Source organism: Anabrus simplex, chromosome 7, assembly GCF_040414725.1.
Source record: "Anabrus simplex isolate iqAnaSimp1 chromosome 7, ASM4041472v1, whole genome shotgun sequence".
Classification (NCBI taxonomy): domain Eukaryota; kingdom Metazoa; phylum Arthropoda; class Insecta; order Orthoptera; family Tettigoniidae; genus Anabrus; species Anabrus simplex.
This window is the reverse complement of record NC_090271.1, coordinates 235047554-235063881: the sequence shown is the minus strand read 5'-3', so window position 1 is coordinate 235063881 and position 16328 is coordinate 235047554. Positions and strand designations below refer to the sequence as shown.

Here is a 16328-nt window from a genome sequence, read left to right as displayed (position 1 = left end):
TGAGTTGAGATTTGACATTGAGGCAAGAATCATATAATCACATTAGTTGACCCCAAGTTCAAGCCACCAGCAGGTCTGCATATAGTCAAATGGGGAAATTGGAACTGCTCACTCTAACATGACCTCTCGTGAACTCGGAGAGGGAATGAAACTCACATAAATACCAGTTCAGGCAACTGATAAGACACACTTGTAAAAGTTTGTTAGAGCGGTCACTGCGGTCTTTTAGGTTAGTGATCCAGTACGTGTAAAGACACTTGGTAAAAGTTCGTCGAGCAGTTACTACGTTCAAATATGTGTAACCATAACACTTGTAAAATTTTGGTCAAGCGACCTCGGTGTCAGTACATGTAAAACACTCTGTGAAAGTTATTAGAACCGTCACTACATCAGTACACGTAAAACACTGTGTAAAAGTTATTAGAACTGTCACTACGTCAGTACGTGTAAAACACTCTGTGAAAGTAAAATTGGTTGTGTTAGGAGCGAGGAAAGACGATTCTGGAACCATGAATTTTCGCCTGTAGTCTTTCAGATAGGGGAGATACCTGGTTGGTCTTGCGGATGTTGACATTACGGAAGTGACGCGTTCAGAAAACGAGTGCGCGACGGGCTGATAAGATGATCGCGATATATCACCGGTTCCTAAAGTGCCTGTAGGAACGAAGAATAAATATGTAAATTAAGCGGGTCAGATAGAAGGCCAGAAGTGTAAATTGTTATTTAAAATAGCTCTGAGTGTAAATTGTCAAAATGTTAAATATTTAATAAGTGAAAAAAATGTGTAAATTTCCAAAGCGCTCTGGATTACTACTTCAGGCTGACATGAAAGCCACTAGGATGCAGGGCTAAGCCGGAAAGGGCCATGAGGCTCTTCGTCTGGCATAGCAAACAACGGGCAGAGATGACTAGCAATCCCAATTTATTTATGTAGATTTGTTAGTGTTAGCAGGGGTAAATCATATCATTTAATATAGTAACTTGAACATCACACAAGTCGCATCACGGTTCATATAATTCAGATAGATAAAGGGACAAATAAATGTATATGTAAATAATTGTATCAAGCACTCCTTTTATTCTTGTGTAATTTAGTAGAGTAGATTAGGGTTGGTTTTGTGTGGATGGGTGGTCTACAGTATCAAATTTATTTATGTAACATTTCAAGAATGATTTGCCAAAATAATAAGAAAATAAGGATCTACAGTGTCAAAACTATTTATGTAAATTTTGAGGAATGATTTGCCAAATAAGGAGCAAATATGGATTAACAAATTTTGTGTATGTTCCAGTTATCTTTAAATAAAATGCTCCTTAAGCATTTGCAAGAAAACAGATCCGAGTTCCTGTTCTTGTATAATAGTAACCCTTGGTGACCGTTTAAAATATCCATCCCTTTTCCTAGGACGGAGCCTCCAACTTTTCCCTTTGATCTGTTTTAATGTATTTTTGTTTGTTTTTATGATGAGCTTTAAAGTTAATAATTTGAGTGCCCCGTTCAACCCTGTAGTACTAATTAGATGGCGCCCACGTATTTAATTGGAGATTCCTTACCTTCATATTTTTTGTTGTTGTTTATTATTTGTGTTAGATTTCAACCGTAACACCCCTGAGATAAACGCTGTTTGGGACTCAGGCTTTATACATACATATATACACTGACTGACAGAGCAAATGCAACACCAAGAAGGAGTGGTCAGAACTTTATGGCAATTGCAGGGTAGACTGACGTCACTGAGGTATGCTCATGATGTGAAATGCGCCGCTGTGCTGCGCACGTAGCGAACGATAAATGGGACACGGCGTTGGCGAATGGCCCACTTCGTACCGTGATTTCTCAGCCGACAGTCATTGTAGAACGTGTTGTCGTGTGCCACAGGACACGTGTATAGCTAAGAATGCCAGGCCGCCGTCAACGGAGGCATTTCCAGCAGGCAGACGACTTTACGAGGGGTATGGTGATCGGGCTGAGAAGGGCAGGTTGGTCGCTTCGTCAAATTGCAGCCGATACCCATAGGGATGTGTCCACGGTGCAGCGCCTGTGGCGAAGATGGTTGGCGCAGGGACATGTGGCACGTGCGAGGGGTCCAGGCGCAGCCCGAGTGACGTCAGCACGCGAGGATCGGCGCATCCGCCGCTAAGCGGTGGCAGCCCCGCACGCCACGTAAACCGCCATTCTTCAGCATGTGCAAGACACCCTGGCTGTTCCAATATCGACCAGAACAATTTCCCGTCGATTGGTTGAAGGAGGCCTGCACTCCCGGCGTCCGCTCAGAAGACTACCATTGACTCCACAGCATAGACGTGCACGCCTGGCATGGTGCCGGGCTAGAGCGACTTGGATTAGGGAATGGCGGAACGTCGTGTTCTCCGATGAGTCACGCTTCTGTTCTGTCAGTGATAGTCACCGCAGACGAGTGTGGCGTCGGCGTGGAGAAAGGTCAAATCCGGCAGTAACTGTGGAGCGCCCTACCGCTAGACAACGCGGCATCATGGTTTGGGGCGCTATTGCGTATGATTCCACGTCACCTCTAGTGCGTATTCAAGGCACGTTAAATGCCCACCGCTACGTGCAGCATGTGCTGCGGCCGGTGGCACTCCCGTACCTTCAGGGGCTGCCCAATGCTCTGTTTCAGCAGGATAATGCCCGCCCACACACTGCTCACATCTCCCAACAGGCTCTACGAGGTGTACAGATGCTTCCGTGGCCAGCGTACTCTCCGGATCTCTCACCAATCAAACACGTGTGGGATCTCATTGGACACCGTTTGCAAACTCTGCCCCAGCCTCGTACGGACGACCAACTGTGGCAAATGGTTGACAGAGAATGGAGAACCATCCCTCAGGACACCATCCGCACTCTTATTGACTCTGTACCTCGACGTGTTTCTGCGTGCATCGTCGCTCGCGGTGGTGCTACATCCTACTGAGTCGATGCCGTGCGCATTGTGTAACCTGCATATCGGTTTGAAATAAACATCAATTATTCGTCCGTGCCGTCTCTGTTTTTTCCCCAACTTTCATCCCTTTCGAACCACTCCTTCTTGGTGTTGCATTTGCTCTGTCAGTCAGTGTGTATATATATATATATACATATAAAAGTAAATAAATAACTGATGAGCCCACTGCAGCTCTAGGGCAGATCACTGATAATTTTACAGCTGAAAAGGGCTAAAGATTTTGATATAATATTTGCAATTGGTGAAATTAAATTATAGTTGCTTTCTGGGAACTTAATTTTTGAAGTAAATTACTGTTTAAAAAATTCATTTCATGGCTGAACCTACATACACACTAAATATAGTGTGGAAAAGCTAATGGAGCTAAGTGCCAATATGTAAGAAAATTACTTATACCTGGCTAACCAAGTTATGTGCCAAGTTACTGAGTTTAAGTGCCTCCTTCAGCTGGCAGAAGATAGCACTGGGTGTATGTTCCACCATCTCTTACATTGCTAATGGAGCTAAGTTTCCGCTAGAAGTTATTGTGCCATTTCTGTTGCTTCATGCGTCATTTCTGTTCTGTTCTGTTTGTAACAATGGATATGGAAGTAAATAATGCAAACGCTAATGCCTTTGTTAAAGCAAGTGCGTCTACATCTTTTAGAGGAAAGCAACATCACTATGGACTTGCAAAAAGTGTTCCAAATCCCGAAGTTAACCCACTCTGCTACACTGCCAGCCAAAAGTTTCTGGACAAGCATTGAACTGTTAAAGAATGGACTGAGATTAAAAGCAAACAACATACCTATGCAAGGAACTGACAAATAAATATTCTAAAACTAATATTTTACCAGAAATTTTAGTTTTCACATTACATCTGAGCAAGAAATAGACAATATGTACACATTTACTCCCACAGATCACCAGAACACATCAAACTCTCTTCTCATCAAAGAAACCCCCCTTTGCTGCAAGAACACTTCTAACTATTCTTGGCATTCTCAGAACAAGTTTTTCTAACACTCATGCATGTATACTTTGCCAGGCATTCTGCAAGTTGTTCCCCAGCTTTTCCGATGAAGGCCACTCTTTTTGGACTTGCCAATTCAAGTCCTCCCACAGCAGCTCAATTGGATTTAAGTCCGGAGATTGGGGGCCATGCCGTTAAAAACAATCCTCCAGAGTTTCGTTTGTTTTGCAGATAATTCATGCAATAGTGAGATATGTGTTCGGGGGTCATTGTCTTGTTGGAAGACAAACCCACGTCCAATAAGTTGCTGTCCAGACGGAAGAGCATAACGAGATAGGATAGAATGGTAGCCGTTTTTGTCCAGTATTCCTTGAATTCAGTGCAGTGTACCAACTCCACTGAATGTGAAACAACCCCAAACCATCGCAGAGCCCCCTCCCTGTTTCACTGTAGGTATTATTCACTCAGGATGCATTTATTCCTATGCTGAACGTCGAACATAAATTTGTCGCCATTGCCCGGAAACCTTCAAAACTTGGTTACAGTTATATAATCTGTCATTAAACAACCATTAAACATATTCATGCGGTACATATGTTTTGTCTGGAAACTTTTGGCCGGCAGGTATCTGCTATTCTCAGTTACTACGATGTTATAACTTCAGCATTGACATTTCTGATACATCTGATGCAATAATGTGTCGATGGCACAAAGGCCAATCTTCACATGTGCGCCCTTACTGCGTCCAATAACGGCGTAAATAAAATTCTCCGATTACCCAGATGATCTCAGGGTATATTTACTGTAAAATTCGCTTAACGTGAATCCCGAAGAGTGGTGCAATTGCTTATAATTCGTGATCCAACATTTCCGATGGACGTCTCCATTCCTTTGCACCTAATTTAACGCTTTAGAACAGGGCCTCTCAAACGCCCAAAATCTCACGCATGCAAATCGAGGTGCAAGAGCTCCGTGCACTGTGCACCGGTCCCGCTCGGCTCGGACCAACGCTTAGTCTCTGGGCTACTCGGCTAAGCTCAACTCGGCTCGGATTTGGAGCGCTACGGTGCAAGTGAGGAAGAGGGAGACGGGGAGCGAGCGAGACAGGCATGGGGAAAGAGAAAGACAGTGCTATTGCTCCAAATCGAGGAGTGTGGGTCTGCACTCTGGTCAACCAAGCGAAGTCGTCTTTTGCACCGTGCACAGTGCATGCACCAGGCGTATGCACCCCGAGACGCCCTGCTTTAGAAAGACGAGAACCGCAACACATACTTATCAATAAACTATCCTACCATTTCAACCTATAAATAAATATATTTCACATATTTAATCTTATCCAACTAGTTTATTAACATAATAATAAGCTTAATCATATTAATGTTTTATTTCATACTTCAAAATTCCAAATAAATATTATAAGATTGTCTTTATGCACATCTCAATTCTCTAATAATGATCACTTGCAGTCTTGACATGAGCTAACTCTGCATTTCCATTCACCAAACTGATGATTGAACTCTTTTCTTTCATCATAACAGGTTCACATATATATATTGAAAATTATTAAAATCATTTCTAAAGAAACACATATTTTTTTGTCTTTAAGCTTTTAACTTTGTTTCTCACCCACTAATTGTTTTTTCTGCCACTGTCAATTATTTTAATTACCGTTGAATGACTCGCTAAGCTTGCTATTTTCTACTGTCGTGCATAATTCTGGCACCTACTGGCCTAACCATAATACATTTAATCATTTAAATAGCATCATATAACCTCATGAAATCGTTATCTATGACTAAATTCTAATTATTTTAGTTCTTAATTAATCACAACTCTCATTTAAGATTCTAAGTTCTACCTTCAATGAAATGACATTCACCTCTTAAATTGATTCACTCCTTGCAATTCATTGGACAGCCCAATTATAACTATGGATGTCAAAATTGATCATTACAGCATTATACACCACATATTAGCTTGTGCGATACCAACATGGATAATTATTAAGGGTTTTTCCTAACATTATACCTTTATTTTCAACATATGGATATAGTGAGACTTATTTGACTTAACATTTACCTGTTAGTTATGCTTTCATTATATTTCTCTACTCCCACGGTGAGATGTCTTTCCATGCCAATGCTTCTTGTATGCGATCCAGACTGAGATATACGTATCCTTCATATTCATTCTATCACTTCTGTGCGTTTTTCATATAAATTTGTCTCGATGATTCCTTATCTCCTTCGTTATAACCTGCATATCATTTATTTCATTCATAACACCATCATAACGTAGCCATTCCTCTTAAATCTCATAACCTTTACTCGTAAACACATTTCCCGCGACGTATTCTATTCAATTGAAAACATCTTCACTACACTGGATCAAATCTCATTTCCCACAATGACATCTAACCTCCTAGTATATCATAATACTTCTTTCTGTTTCTGCATTGACAAAGAATAACTCATATTTGCGGCATATCTCTTCTATATCATATTATCACGATGACCGACGACACGTTAGGTTACTTGACCCATCTACACTCAACATATGCTGTCATTATGCTGTAGTAAACTCTACTCATGCCTGTTATCAATAATAAATTCTCCATAGCTAATACATTACATTCAATATACACTCCACTTCTTCCAATCGAGGTATATCGATCCTAACATATCTTAACCATGAGAACTCGATTTTGACATTACTCTTCACTGATCCCATTAATATTATAGGTACACAATTTAGGCTATCATATTATAATATTATCCTACACCAATTTAATTAAGAACTATAATTTAGAAAACTTAGCTTGTCATTCTCGGGTTTATGATGAATCTGTAGCCTCCAAGCTACGGCTGCTGCGCTCAGCCAGCTAGAATCCGTAGATCAGCTGGTCTCCCGTTCTACATCAGGTTGGTTGGATCGTCCGTGACACACTCATCCCCAAGACTGTCCACTGCGGATCTAGTTGCACATATTGACGGCCTTCTTTCTTGCGCTAAGCTTAACAGAATATAAATATGATATGTATGAGTTCATATCAAAGTCTTCAGTAGTTCGAGAGTCTATAATTGTTGTTCTTATATATTTGATAGTAAATATGACTGCTTTCAAATATGTTATATTAGGTTCACTACTGCTTGAGTATCAATTCTGTTTTAAATTCAAAGTGAATTATGATAATATTTCATTTTTCTGACGTTCTATTTCCCTTAATTTTCTTCCTTCTTGAAATTCTTGTCTTGTATTTACTTGGCAATCTTTTACTCCATCAATAGTCAATATTCTGGTCCTTGTCTGACCACTTGCCTTGCCTGCTAATTTTTTCTCTTATTTTAATCTGGAACACTGTTCTTTTATACTAAATATGTGACGTTCTACTGCTTATATTTTCTTCTTTCTTCACTTCCTTGCAGAATATTATATATATATTTTGATAGTTTCCTTGTGATTATATGCAAACGATGTCTTCATCCTTAATTTAATCTTTCAGCAGATAGTTGTGTATATATAATTTTTTTTTTTTTAAACAATCCACCTAGCATTTCAGTGTTCTTTTCTTCCAGAGCCTTCGTGATCATGCTCTATTTTTCCGAGTTCAGCCCCCTGTGAACTTCAGCATCACAGTTCGTTTTGCATAAATTCCATCTTGCATGGTCCATATATCTATTTTGATGTCATTTTTAACACGGCAGAAAATGCAGTGGCACACATGGAGGTAATCAAATGGCTTCTTGACTCATTTGTGCTAATAATGAGCAACACCTCACCTACGAATAAAATCTTTGTATTTGGAGTGATAATGCAGACCTACAAAAAGAATGTTGTTGGGACCTTTTGGATTCAAAGTGTATGAATTACAGAAATGGTTTACATTTTCCTGTATCACATCTAGTTTTTTTTTAAAACTACATATAAAATAAATCTTTACAGTATACTTTAACATGAAAATTTGCAATACACGTCAACTATACAACCAAAGTAATATAAAAAAAACAAATGAAATACACAATGCATAGTTATTTTTCCTTATAGCAGACAGAGTTTAGTAAATGAAAATAATAAACATATTAACTTTTGCAACACTTACATTTCAAAGAAAAAAGGATTTAAAATCAGTTTGTGTTCACATGCAGGTTCTTCTCTTTTAGCCTTGAAACCAGAAGTTCTAAAGCATCCTTTAGGAGATTTAAATCTCTGATCAAATCATTAAGTTCATTTTATGTGAAAGGTTGCGGTGTGACTTCAGTGCCTGGCCAATCAGAATCTTCAGGTGACTCAAATTGCGTAGAACTTTATTCAGAATGCAGTATCTCAAGGTCTGTAGGAGTTTTAGGTACAGGAACATCAGCGCCATGTGGCAGAGGTCTTCTAGCAGTCTCCTTATCAGAAGAAATCATTCCTTTTTTAATACTGAAATCCTTTTTACTTCACAAATACAAAAACATTAATCAATCAGTATAAACGCTGGCAACCAAGAATGAGTTAGGTGGAAAATTTATAGTGTCAACGGACCATTTGTGTTGGAATTATGAATTTACTCATTCAGGACAAATATTTCAGGTTCCCTATGGGAATCAATATTTATATCATCTGATGGCTTAGCAAGCATTCATTTTTGTAAATGAGACAGTCTCCACAGTGCATTGGCATTGCCTGTAGCTCCAAGTAGCCTACACAGTGGTCTCCACTATACGTATGCACTAGCCATGCATCTTGGTAGGTGTGCTAGTTACCAACTAATGAGCCCAAATTGGCACAGGATGATGACCTAGATGTTAGGTCCCTTTAAACAGCAAGCATGACATAAAGTAAACTGTAAAAAAAATTTTTTTTTTTAATGTCAGCATCACCCTTTGCAGATCTGTTCATGCCAAGAATATCAAGTTGCCTGTTATATTTAGAGATGACCCTTACACCTAGAATTTCATGTTTGCCATCCTTAACTATTTCATAGCTTACAAATTCTTCTTTCACCAGAATGAATACTCCCCCCTCCTTTGGAATCTATGTTGCCTCTGCAATAAATTCTCCAGATCTGGGAGAAAATTCCCGCATCCATAATATCAATTCTTAGCCATAATTCGACTCCTATTACTACAATTTATCACTAACAACTTTGTTATCCTTATGAAACTTCCAGCTGCCTGTACTCCCTATATCCCACCCCATTTCCCATGTGCCTTCCTGTAACCCTTCTAAACAAACCTCCTGAGTTATGCGTAACTCTGCGGTTCAAGTGAACACCATCTGAGTGCAGATCCCTATCTCGTACCGACCTATTAGGATCTAAAAATCTCATTCCCTTTTTCCCCACATACCCACTCCATAGACCCATTTAAATCCCTGATCACTCTCAGATCAGCATCCATCCTACACATTATTGCACATTATCTCCTCCCTTAAACTTTTCCTATACAACCCTAACTATGTTGATACCTATTTCTCCTTGCCGTACACTGTTGAAACCAACGTGAAAAACTACCACCTTCTCATTACCCTCCTCTCCTTCTGCTTTCATATACAACCAAGTATCATCTGTGGTTTGAACATTGCTGATCTTGGAGAAATGATGGCACAAAACATGATCGTTGAGTGTAAAGTGTGGTACCCTTAAGAAATTGGATCGAAGTGAGAAATAGAATTACTTAGTGAACCTATGTACCGTTGAACATGCATCAGTCTATAGGGATATGATATTAAAAAGAACTGGGCAAATTTTAAACTTTTGTAAAAACTGCTGTACATGCAATTATGAAGATTAGAAATAACTCCAGAGCTGACAAAGCTTTCTGTGTATGTTTCTTTCAGGAAACTCAGATGGAATGCACCCATTAATGGAGATATTGTTAAAGAAAAGGCTCAATTTCTTCTGCAAACAAATTATGGGCAAAGATTTCTTTCGTGCTATTGACGAATGGCTGTACAATTTGAAAGAATAATTTGACCAACGTTTTCTTTTCATTTCAGGTGAAAAGTTACCTGCAAATCATGCTACAGTGGCTCTAGAGTGTTCTTGCTGAAAATAATGTATAAGCTACTACCCTTTCCCAAATACAGTATACAGTGTTAAGTTTGAGTGATTTATAAATAGAAGTGTGTATCATTGAGTGTCATCCCCTATTGGAATACGGATGGGAGTGACAGTCGCCTGTTGTGTTTATACCATTATATTGTACTGTTCTTATTTCTATCCTTCTTTATACAACAGTGTGGTCAGCATTGCTAGAGAGAGCAAACTTTACTCCTTCAAACACTGACATCTCTCCTCGTCCATCCAGGCATCCACACTCGTTGAGTAGACTTTTCTTGACAGATCTTTAGTCTTGATGCGGGTTATGTAGAACAAAGAGAAAACCAGATAAACACAAGAAAAGTTTGTCTTCGTCTCTTTTTTTGTAGCACCTTTTACTCACATTCACCTGACATTTGTGCTCATATTCTTCTTCCTAGTTTCCAGTAGCTATTACTACATTTGTATATGTTTGGTTTCCTATTTTAGGCTGATGACTTGCTGTTCTGCTACCGCTGGTTGCTGCTTGAGATGAAACGAGAGTTTGCGTTTGAAGATGCTTTACGCATGTTGGAAGTATTATGGAGCTCTTTACCACCAATGCCACCTGACAAGGACCTTCCTCTCTTTGAAGCACAGTTCTCTTCTCAGTCACCTGGACAGTCACCACCACCTATCAGCCCCCTGGTAAAGACGCCTCGTGAAAATGCTTACACCAAAGTTTGTGCTCTGAGGCGACAAAGTTCATCCGCATCCCTCCACTCGATAGCAAATGGTACTCCTCGAAATTCAATGAGATATTCAAGTGGAGCAGTGCATCGCCAGAATCAGAGTTTGGACGAGACTGTTATTGGACCAAATAATAGTGTTCTAAGTCAACATATCAGAGTGAAGCCCTTTGCTAGTCTAGATGATACTAGTGTCCAGTTGCTCAGCCAAGAATCGCGTTCTATTTCACCGTACGAAGCTATGTCTGAACCAGAGAATGATGCAACAACTGTACGAAACAATGAGATCAACAGCAAATCGTCACCTCTGAAGGGTGGAGTTTTGTCTGTGAGTGCAGGTAACCTAATTTCAAAAGTTGCTGAGAAAAGAGGACAATTGAAAGACTTTAAGGAAAAATTCTCTGATAAAAGTAAAATAATTTTCTCTTCCTTAGAGAAGCTTGATATTTCTGATTCTGCCAATGGAGAAAATAATCAACAAAATTCTGGAAAGAAAAGAGTAGTAAAAAATTTGAATGAATTTTTAAGTTTTACTTCCCTCAATAAAAATCGAATTATGCAGGAGAATAAGTTTGTTGATAGTCTCAGTTCAAAGAAAGAGAGTTGTCCAATAGTAAAAGAGAATTCTGTTATCAGTGAGGATAGTGATGAAAAGACTCTCTCAGAAGATGGAAATAACCACCAGATAATATTAACAGAAGAATCATTGAAATTGCCCTCCCAAAATACAAGTGAAAATAAAGTTGAGAAAGAAATGACTAAAAATACAGATAGTGTTTCAAAAACTGGAAATCAGTTGAAATGTGAAGAAAAGGACAATGAAGTGTCTTGCGATTGTAGTTCGCCTGATGACTCGACTGAATATTTTCCGATGACAACGTCAATGACTCGAGAATTAAGACTAGAATTGGAGAATCTAGATCGTCATGTGTTTGGTTCAAAGTTTAACCAGCATAGTTTCACTCTAGAAGACTCAGAAGACTTAGAATCTCCCTGTAGTGAATCATTTCGTTCAGTTGAAGTGAAAATTGAACCAGGTGGTGGGGTTCAGAAATGTGATTGTGTATTATCTAAGCAGGAATCAGAGTTACCTAGTGATGACACAACTACAGAAGTAGCAGAAATATGCAGTGCTCCTCTCAGTAAGCCATCAGCATTATTGCTGAGACTTGATAGATCTTGGCAGCATCAAAATAATGCTCATTCAGGGGCTATACAGAATGATGAGGGTGAAACTGATGAGAAGTCCAGAGCAGGTGTCCACTTGAAGCTGAGTCGGTCGTCTCAGAACTACAGTCCTGGTCCAACAGTAGGAGGAAGTGAAGAGATCTTTGTCTGGGAAAATCCTCTCCAATGTCCCACTACTCCTGATGAACAAGCAGACTTGGAGTATGATGGTACAATTAGTAGCAGTGATGGCGAGAGTTGCTTCAATTCATCTATCAGTGCTGGGGAAATTTTTGAAAATGAAGGACAGGGTGTGAAATCTGTTACTCCAATAAGACTCCTTCGCAGTGCTGTTAGTGGTGGTTTACACTGTCGTCGCCAGTCTCTAGCGTCTAGCTCTCCTACCGAAGATGCCAGTGATAGTTCGGAAGGCTGGGGTCGCCGCACTCCTGTACAAACTAATACAGGAGAGTTGCTTCCAGTTACGTCCAAGACTGCTGGCAAAGTCAGTCCAGAACCTTTAAGCATTGCTAGACGCAGAGGGAGCAAGGAACCAGCACTGTGTCTCGGTGGAACTTCAAACTCTTCCGAAGATATAGTAGAACCCAGTAACCTTGCACTGCGTGGTGGTAGTGTTGCTACCACAAGTCCAGCAACAAACACCAAGCAGCCTCCACCACCTTTAGCAAGGCAGCCTTCAACATCAGAGTTACCTCCACCTCATAAATTTGGTGATGGCAATCCATTCCTCATGTTCCTGTGTCTCACGGTGTTGTTGCAACACCGGGACTACATTATTCGAAACAGTATGGACTATAATGAAATGGCTATGCACTTTGACAAGATGGTTCGCAAGCACAATGTTAACCGTGTACTGAACCATGCTCGCCAAATGTACACCACATATCTTAGGCACCAGGCTACTCTCAATAACAATTCACACACCAATGCCGATCTCAATGTGTAAAATAATGACAATACTGTAATTACTCCAGCAATCTCATTTAGATGTGTACAGACCTGCCAACTTTCAGTCAAGAATATGTCACATTATTGAAGAGTGATATACATGTTACACTTTTCTTTTCTTTTTTTTTTTTTTCGATGGAGGTTTATCAGTTTCTCAGTGGAAATACGGATTTTGGAAAATATAAAATAATTAATCTATCCCCTAAATTCAAAATTTGAAGTTCAAAAGAGTTTAATCGTTGTTCATTACATTAACATGAACTTATGTTGGTAATATAGTTGTGAGTTCTGTAATATAGTCCTCTTTTAATTACTTTTTCTGTGGATGTTTTTTGGAAATATAAAGTAAGAAGAAATTATTTCATCTTTTAAATCTTTGAAATAGATACTCTTACTTCAGCGAGTTCAGTTTTCTCTAGTCATTCTAAAAAAATTCTAATTGAGAAATATTCTTGTCCTCACAGATGACCTGTGATTTAATAGACAAGAAGGGACACTGCGGGTTAATTTAATTACAGCCGGACCTCGATTCATCATGTTCAGGAATCTGTTATGCAAAGGCAGTGATATTAAGGAAATCATAGCATAAATATTCGAATAAACCAGACAGTATATTGTAGGATGCATTTGTAATAAAAGTTAGTCTTAAATTTACTTTTTCTGATTGTGTGTGTGTGTTTTTTTTAAGTTGGAACTCTATTCTTTAAAGTTTTAAAATTTCCATTTTTAAACATAGTTTTTGACAAAAGTTCTGGGTATGTGCAGCTTGGTAAGAGTTGATATTTGTTTTGCTTAGGATTCAAGTAAATTCAAGAATTTAACTGTGGAAATATACCAAATGGTTTGAATGATTTATTACATTGTCTCATGCCGGTGATAATATTGGACAGTGGTTTCTATCACTTGGTAATGCTATGTAAATTGCCTATTTATGAATACACTTAAAAAAGAGCAAAAAATAAAAATAAACCTACAAATCAAATGCTGCTGATACTCATCATATATGATGATCTGTTAGAAAGAAAATCAATTCTGACTGAACATTATGAATTTTCAACAAATTTTTTGTTGCTGATTTAGACAAGATGCATGATTATTTTATTTGTTTATTAAATCATCATACTGATAAGTGGTAGTGTGATATAAAGTGATATTTTGGGCTGGCAGAATGTGATGAAAGGACGTAAGCCATGGTATTATTTGTCAGATCACATCGAGATGTATGACAGTTAACTGAATATCAAAATGGCTTACCTCAGTTGCAACATAGTCTGAGGCCAACTTCTCCACTTTCAAAATTGAATAACAAAATATGTTTCTGAAGCAGAAGGAACCACTAACTATACATTAAATCAGATGGAAATATTAGATATGAAAAACATTACTCTGTTTCATTTTAAAGGTTATGAAATATGAAGGTCATTTCATGTATTGTCTTACAACTGGTTTGTCCCTACGATGAGTCTTCTCCAAATGAATCTATCCTGGCTGTTCTTTTATTAGACCAGTACAACTGAAGTGTCTCTTTATAAATATGTTTCTTGGCCACCCATGAGAAAGTTTTCCAGGTATTTTGCCCTCAAGTATTGCCATGTTGCAATGTGTCCCCCAGCCATGTTGACCTTCTTTTGTTGATTTTGGATTTTATGGTTTAGCTTTCACCTCTTGTTAGGTCTCTCATGTCATCCACATTGGTCATCTTCTGCACCCAGCTTATGTTTTCTAAATGTAGCCAGCACCACATCTCAAGGGCTTCTCATCTTTTTCTGTCACCTTTGTTCATTGTCCAGGTTTTTCCACAATATTTTGCAACTGGTCACACCTAGGTCTTTACAAGCTATTTCCTTACACTTAAGTACATGTTGTGTCGACATATCCGAGACTGTAACAAACTGCCAATTTCACTATGGCTGTGTAACTTGTAATTTCACTTTTGCAGCAAAGATCTTCTGTTCAAGGTATTTAAATTTTTTTACTTGTTGTACTACTCCTCCATTTGAAGTGACATGCAATATCTGTGGCTGTTTACTTATCAGAATGTGTGTCTTTTAGGGATAGGTGTATGAATCAAAGCAAGAACTATCAAAAGGAGTGTTTTATTTTGCCGGACTGAGTAGCTCAAATGGTTGAGGTGGTGGTCTTCCGATCCCAACTTGGCAGGTTTGATCCTGGCTCAGTCCGGTGCTATTTGAAGGTGCTCAAATACATCAGCCTCATGTTGTAGACTTACTGGCATGTAAAAGAACCCCTGTGGAACTAAATTCCTGCACCTCAGCATCTCCAAAAACCATAAAAAGAGTTAGTGGGATGTAAAGCCAATAACATTAAAATGAATAATCTTTAATTTTCGAAATGCAGGTGCACACTGCTTCTGTAAGCAGACTTGCAGGAAAATATTTCTTATCAATTGTTTGAAACTTTATTAATGCATAAATTGTGCTCTAGTGGCTAATATAGCAGCATATGAAACCATTGCCATTAATGCACATCACTCTGCATGGACAAGTAAAGCCAGAAATGTTAGTAAAGAGTGAAGTGCGTGACACACCACTGTCTTGGTCAGAAGTGGAAAATGCGCTGAAGAGTATGAGCAAGGGCAAAGCACAGATGAGGTGAATACAGACATGTTAAAAGCTGCTGAGATTCATGGTCTTCAGTGGTTATACAGAGTGCTGAACATCATCTGGAAAGGTATGACTCGTTGGCTGAATGGTCAGTGCACTGGCCTTCGGTTCAGAGGGCCCTGGGTTCGATTCCCGGCCGGGTCGGGGATTTTAACCTTAATTGGTTAATTCCAATGATACGGGGGCTGGGTGTATGTGTTGTCTTCATCATTTCATCCTCATCACGACGCGTAGGTCGCCTACAGGAGTCAAATAGAAAGACCTGCACCTGGCGAGCCGAACCCGTCCTGGCACATCCTGGCACTAAAAGTCATACGACATTTCATTTCATCTGGAAAGAAAATGTGACAAAAGGCACCATTGTTCCCCTTTTCAAGAAAGGAAGCAGGCAAAAATGTGGCAATGACAAAGGAATTGCAGTTCTATCACATGGACTTGAGTTGATGGAGAAAATAATTGAACGACGATTAAGGGCTATTATTGAACCACAACTTGAAGAGGAACAATACAGATTTAGGAGCAACAGAACAACAACAGACCTTATCTCCACTGTTTGGATGATAATGGAAAAACACTGGGAGATGGGAATAGATATCATCTTTATCTTCCGGGATATAGAAAAGGTGTATGACGTGACAAAAGGCATCATTATTCCCCTTTTCAAGAAAGGAAGCAGGCGAAAATGTGGCAACTACAGAAGAATCGCACTTCTGGTCACATGGACTTGAGTTAATGGAGAAAATATGGGAAAGACAAAATATGGGAAGTTGTGAAAAGAAGGAACGTACCAATATATCTTAGTAACAAGATTATTTTATTTATTATTTATCGTATGACATAAACATGAACAGTACAATAAATTACAGATTTATATCTACATTATTTGCATAGGTAATTGCCTGTGGC

At 39.0% G+C, this 16328-nt stretch overlaps 1 protein-coding gene across 1 annotated transcript in view; it reads left to right on the top strand.

Annotated features, from left to right (window-relative positions):
• LOC136877073 (uncharacterized) overlaps nt 1-15422 on the top strand; it is a 93636-nt gene extending 78214 nt beyond the window's left edge. Inside the window, exon 8 of the mRNA XM_067150890.2 lies at nt 10424-15422. Coding sequence (XP_067006991.2) covers nt 10424-12796 — 2373 coding nt within the window. The 3' untranslated portion in view covers nt 12797-15422. The remainder of the gene's footprint in view (nt 1-10423) is intronic.
• The last annotated feature ends 906 nt before the right edge of the window (nt 15423-16328 follow it).